Source organism: Phalaenopsis equestris, unplaced genomic scaffold (assembly GCF_001263595.1).
Source record: "Phalaenopsis equestris unplaced genomic scaffold, ASM126359v1 Scaffold000552, whole genome shotgun sequence".
NCBI classification, from domain to species: domain Eukaryota; kingdom Viridiplantae; phylum Streptophyta; class Magnoliopsida; order Asparagales; family Orchidaceae; genus Phalaenopsis; species Phalaenopsis equestris.
In genome coordinates, this window is record NW_018164992.1 from 1445084 (window position 1) to 1451973 (window position 6890).

The 6890-nt window shown below is 32.6% G+C and overlaps 1 protein-coding gene across 1 annotated transcript; it reads right to left on the minus strand.

Moving 5' to 3' along the window:
• Positions 1-1451: 1451 nt before the first annotated feature.
• LOC110029231 (LYR motif-containing protein 4B) lies at positions 1452-1959 on the minus strand. The gene has a single exon (XM_020731423.1). It carries the CDS (start codon positions 1856-1858, stop codon positions 1565-1567), a length of 294 nt encoding a protein of 97 aa, XP_020587082.1. The 5' UTR covers positions 1859-1959; the 3' UTR covers positions 1452-1564.
• Positions 1960-6890: the final 4931 nt, after the last annotated feature.

The following is a 6890-nucleotide window of genomic DNA, read 5'->3' on the forward strand; positions in this document are numbered from 1 at the left end:
ACCAAGATGTCAAGGGCTTAAAATTTCTATTAATTTCCTCAAAATTTTTAAAGGGTACTCGAAGAAACAGAACTTGAATTGGTTCTCTAAAGATTAAGAATTATGGCAACTTCGGCCACCTGTAAATCAAAGTCAATGGCCTCACAAGCTTTCTTGTGAACCACATGATCCCTCCTCCCTGCTCCAAGCATAAGAGTGTTTGAGAGCTCCTAAGAGGCTGACAAGATGAAGAGAACTGAATGAGGAAGCAGAGAGTTAACCCTACAAATGAAGAGATTTTAGTATCCGACAAATTGTAATACCACATTCTTAGAAAGTCCTTGAAGGTGGTGGAATACACGTCGAACTTAGCACATCAGCACATCATGGAGTAAGATAACATAATAAAGCAAGAAATCACACTCAAAGACATCTATAGAATCAATATCACCTTTCTAGCCACCATTAATATTCAGAGGGACAGACTCAACTAATATTTCAGGGATTATAGGAGAAGCATGATGATCACCGCGGCGAGTTTCATCAAAGAATGGCATTCCATGATGGAGAGATGGGTTGTTTCCCTTATTTGTGAAGGTGACAAGAAAAGCAATAGTTGGTGTCAATAATATGGGAGAAACAATCAATTCTAAATATGACAAAGGAGAAACAATCAATTCTAACTATGACAGCTTGAATCAGAAGAAAATGTTGGGTATTAAGTATTAGCCTCAGTAAACTGAGCATCGACATGTGTTCGAGAGGCATAGATTGGACGAATCACTACGGGTTGACTCAACACTTCTCTAACTCAACAGTTAAACCACTCATTGTTGGTGGTGGGAAGTTTTCACGGCATTAGTGGTCCACCATGGCTCTTTTTCCTTCAATTCAAACTTCTTCCAACACAAAAGGCAAAAAAGTGTTAATACCAATTTTATCTTGCCTATTCAGTCGAGCAAACAAGGTTAAACAAACTGCTTAGAACATCAGAAAAGAAGATTTACATACACATTCTACTCATTTATTTGCATATCTAACACCTAAACTTCAATTTTTACATCCATGTCACCTTATCAATGGATGAAATGGTGTATTTCTCTTTTCAAAAGTTAAAATCTTCGTATTTTGATGTGATATGACAGATTTGTGTGGTATAAATGTAAAAAGTAAAATTTAGGTGTTAGATATGTAAACACATAGGAAATGGGGGGTATGCATGTAGATCAAGGGTTGAAGTGAGTTCAGTGAGAGCAGCAGGCATGGAGGATAGAACTACAATAGTTTTACGAGGATTTCCATATGGTGAAACAAAGGCGTGAATTTTGTTTCCCTTCCCTTCCCATATCATCGGCATCCAAACCACGATCAGATTAATGAAACGGCATAAATTAATACTATTCTAAACCATCTGAATTTTAGGAAACCCTAGCAGATCAATGTCATTCGATCCATCCATTCAGCATAAAAACTAAGATAATATGTGAACCCAATTGAATACGCGCATTAAAAATTCTACAATTAACACGTTATGGTATAACTATTCGTGCAAAGCGATTTTGAACTGCCTCCGAGGATTCAGTATTCAGTTTTTCTTGATTTCCATGATGCTCTTAACCTTGGGCTCGTAAAGGGAGAACACCAGCACCTGCCTCCTGGCAACCTCGAGCTGGGACTTCCCGTCGGAAAAGGCCGCGGCGATGGAGATCGGATCGGAGATGCAGCGATTCTCCCGGAAGCCATCGATCGTCCTCCTCCTGGTGTACTCCCTGATGTTGTAGTCGGTGAACTTCGAAGCTGTGCGAAGAAGAGATCGGAATAAAAATAGCACTTCAGTTCTTGTCGGAAACGCCGCCGTCGTCGCCGCCGATGCCGCCATGGGTTAAGCTGCTGAAGATTTATCCTCTTATTTCCAGGTGCGCCGGCTAGGTTTCCGGGTAGAAGAGAGGAACGGAAGATGGTATTGCGGCTTTAATTTTGTTTTTTTTTAAGTTAATTTAGTCTATTAATAACTAATAATTAATTAATATGTTAAATATATAAATTCATATGTAACTATTTAATTATTAATTAATAAAAAAAATTATATGCTAAATCAAATTATTTTAATGAAAAATTTAATAGTTGTTAATTAGTTTAATAAATAAATAGATAAAATTTAATTAATTAACATTAAATTATTATTTAATATAATTAGTTTAATAAATATATTAATAAGAATAAAATAATTCAATAAATATTTAAATATTGCTTCATATAAATAAAAATTTTAAATAAAGTTTAGTTAGACTTAATAATTATAACATTGATCTGATTATTTTATAAGTAAATATTATAAATTAAAAGTTAGATTTGTAAACACATAAAAATTATGTGATGTAGATGTAAATCCTCAAAATTTCTTATGGCTTTCACTTGGGGAGACATCTTCATTTTACAAGTTTTTTCTTATAAAAAGTCTAAACTTAAAAGAGCAAATAAGTCTCAAGAATCTTGTGATATAGCAACTTCTAAGATTTTTAGGAATTATTAGGGTCCGCTTGAGACAGTTTATTTTGGTACGGTGGCATTTTGAAAACGCACTTGGACTGTTTGGATAAACTGCATTTTGACAGCTTATACGTTTTGAAAACGTTGAAAGCAGTGTTTTACACCGCACCCGACAACTTTCTAGCAACGGTCTGACTTCTCCAAAAAAATAAAAATTTGTAATAGCCACCGCATATAGCTTATTAATATATTATTTTTAATCAGCTTATCAATATATTAATCATTTGAGAAGACTTTACGATAGATAAAACATCGTGGTTGTTTAAATAGCGTGGAGACTAGAGAAATACGCCATGATACTTCTCATTTTGATTTTGAAAACATATGAACAACGATCCGAAACGACATAATGTAGGGCCAAAGGGGAGATCTTAAAACGACGAAGTTTATCCCCAGAACTCCCTCTCAAACTAGAGCGCTTATTTCATCCGGAGATCGCAGGCAGAGCTGCAAGCAGAGTCGAATGCAAGCTCGCCACGTGGAATTCTGGGACCCATCACAACATAAGGTAAAATAAATTAATTAAGACAGACGATCCGGCTCGTCTGAAACCCGACCCCGCCCAAGAAGAGAAAAGATGACTTTTTGCCCGTAATATAACACAGGTACATGTTATTCCGCCGTCACGGGTATTTAATAACACGTTATTTATCGAAAATCTTGTGTTATAATTTAATTAAACCACCTTATTTTCAGAATAATTCCTATAATAATTAATATATATATTACTTAATTTATATATTACTTATATAAATTGATATATTACTCATATAAAATTTTGCGGTTAAACTGCTGCCTATAACGCAGGTAGGTGTTATTCTACCGCCTATAAAGTAGGGAGGTGTTATTCCGTTGCCTATAACGTCTCCCCTTGTTATTCCTCTAAGGTATAACACATGGGGAACATTTCCCCATGTGTTACCACGGTGTATATTCCACATGTGTTACCGCGGTATATATTCCACATATGTTTTACCCCCGTAATATAGCACATATACGTGTTATTCTGCCGTCACGGGTATATAATAACACATTTATTTATTGAAAATTATGTGCTATACTTTAATTAAACCACATTATTTTCATAATAATTCATATACCATGATATATTACTTATATAAATTGATATATTACTTATATAAATTTATACTTAATTTATCTTAATTTTTTATACTTAATTTATATATTTACCTAATTTTGCTATTAAACCGCCGCCTATAATACAGGTAGGTTAGGTGTTATTCCGCCGCCTCTTGTTATTTCGCTGAGGTATAACACATGGGGAATATTCCCCTTGTGTTATAGCCCGTAATATAACACATATACGTGTTATTCCGCCGTCACTAGTATATAATAATGCGTTATTTATCGAAAATATTGTGTTATACTTTAATTAAACCTCATTATTTTCAGAACAATTCCTATAATAATTCATATACCGTGATATATTACTTAATTTATATATTACTCATATAAATTGATATATTACTTATATAAATTTATACTTAATTTATATATTTACCTAATTTTGCGGTTAAACTGCCGCCTGCGTTATTCCGCCGCTAATAACGCCTCCCCTTGTTATTCCGCTGAGGTATAACACATGGGGAATATATGTTACCGCAATGTAACACATGAGGAATATTCCCCATGTGTTATACCCCCATAATATAACACATATACGTGTTATTCCGCCGTCACGGGTATATAATAAAGTGTTATTTATCAAAAATCTTGTGTTATAATTTAATTAAATAGCATTATTTTCAGAATAATTTCTATAATAATTCATATACCGTGATATATTACTTAATTTATATATTACTTATATAAATTGATATATTACTTATATAAATTTATACTTAATTTATATTTTTACTAATTTTGCAGTTAAACCGCCGCCTATAACGCAGGTAGGTGTTATTACGCCGCCTATAACGCAGGTAGGTGTTATTCCACCGCATATAACGCAGGTAGGTGTTATTCCACTGCCTATAACGCCTCCCCTTGTTATTCCCTCGAGGTATAACACATGGGGAATATTCCCCATGTGTTACCGCGGTGTAATACAGGGGGAATATTCCTCATGTGTTATACCACCGTAATATAACACCAATACATGTTAGTCCGCCTTCACGGGTAAATAACAACACGTTATTTATCGAAAATCTTGTGTTATACTTTAATTAAACCACATTATTTTTTAAATAATTGTGTTATACTATAATATATACGCATTATATTGTGTTATTACGAGTTATTGACGCGTTATTTAACAAGATTTAAGTGTTATACCGCATTATTGTTGCGTTATTGTTCAAAATTCAAGTGTTATACCGAGTTTAAGTTGTTATAACAAGTTCAAAATTCAATTTTATCATGTTATATGACTTTACAACTTGAAAATTTCAAAATTTAAGTGTTATATCGTAAAATAGTTACTTCTTAAAATATTCAAATATAAATAAAGTTCAAAATATAAAATAATCATGTTATACTACAATATATATTCGTTATATTGAAAATACATGTGTTATAATTAATTATTGAAGCGTTATTATAAATTTTCGTGTGTTATGAATGTGTTATCATTGTGTTATGCTTGTGTCACACCAATAACACAACTATAACACAATAATAATACAACAATAACACACTAAAACACACTATAACACATATATAACACATCTATAATGCATCTCTAAATAACATAACACAATAATAATACAAAATAACATATCTATAACACCATTATATCAACATATCACAACAATAACACACAACACACTTATAACACACAATAACACATCTATAACACACAATAACACACAATAACACACAATAACACAACAATAAAATGATTATAACACACAATAAATCACTAGTTGTTGCAACGAAACGACTAAGCCATAATATTTGGAATGAGTATTGTATAACCTACCTTCCGTTTCCAAGAGTCGAAACCGAATGGAGTACCATCACCAACCGTCCGAATGGAGAATCACTGTCGCCGAAGACAAACCGCCGTCTGAAGTGCCGAAGAACGCAGGAAAAGCCGAAGGATGAAGAGACCCGAAGCCAAAGGAGGAAGAAGTCGAATGCGAACCGACGAAAGGCTCCAAAAACGCCAAATCTAACATAAAACAAGTTTTTTTTTGTTTCGAGATTTAATTCGGGCCGGGTTCACGATAAACATACCTATTAAATTTTTCACATTGATTCGGGTCGGGTCAAGCTTCTTTTTTAATTTTTATATGCTGTGGGACCCAATTCCACTTATACTCTACTGATTGGACTTCGCAAGCAACTCATCATGCAGTCCTGAAACAATAAAAATTCCTCATACGAGGCCTAAACTAGTTAACACTCACATGCATGACAAACCATTAGTATTTTTATAAAATCTCTAGTAATATAGACTGAGTATTGAAATTATTAAATTATGATTGGACTCATCGAATGATAATATTTTCATATTTCAGGATGATATATTATTTCTAATTTTGTATATTATCATAAAAATGAGCAACTTAAGCTCTTATTTGATCCATATTTCTCAAGCAAGGAGCCTCGAAGGCCAAATGATTAATGACCAACTTCTAATTTGAGGGTACATATATTAATCACCCATTGTAAAGATTAGAGTGTTATGTATGTAAATATGAAATTTTAGTTGTTAGATATTTAAATAAATAAGAATTGTATGGTATGTATGTAAATATCCCTTTTTTTATTAGGGTTTTTATTTTTATGATTTTTTATGTATTTAAAATTGTAATTAATTTATAGAATTTTAATTTTAATATTTTTGAGGGGTTTTATAAGAATTTTATACTAATTATGAAACTTTTGGCATTAAAATCGTGATTAACATAGATTAATTTCTACTATTTTTTAATTGTAAAATATGGATATTATGATTCAAATGTCTTGAATGTATAATAATTTTTTTTTCATAAATGAAAATAATAAAAAAGTATGTTAGCAGATCTCATGGGCATAAAAGGCCCAAATTAATTTTTTAATAAGAACTCAGTCACCCTTTATCTTTTGAGGTTAGAAGGGCTCCTCTCTCTTTCTCTCTCTCTCTCTCCTCCCTCCCGCCCTCCCTCCTTTACACATTCCTCTTAAAAGTAGGGTCCTCATCAAGTTGTATAAACTCACATACAATAACGACCTAGAAAGAATTCGAGAACATAGTTGAAAATTTTAAGTTTGACTATGAATAATTTTAGCGATCTATATTAATATGATGTATGATGAAAATGTGTCATCCTTTGGCTCTTTTCTCTAACTCATCTTTTGTAAGGAGATCTCACTCTCTCTTTCTCTTATACTCCCTATATTATATATATATATAT

Coding starts and splice junctions, on each gene's coding strand:
- LOC110029231 (XM_020731423.1), bottom strand. CDS start 1,858: ATGGCGGCATCGGCGGCGACGACGGCGGCGTTTCCGACAAGAACTGAA.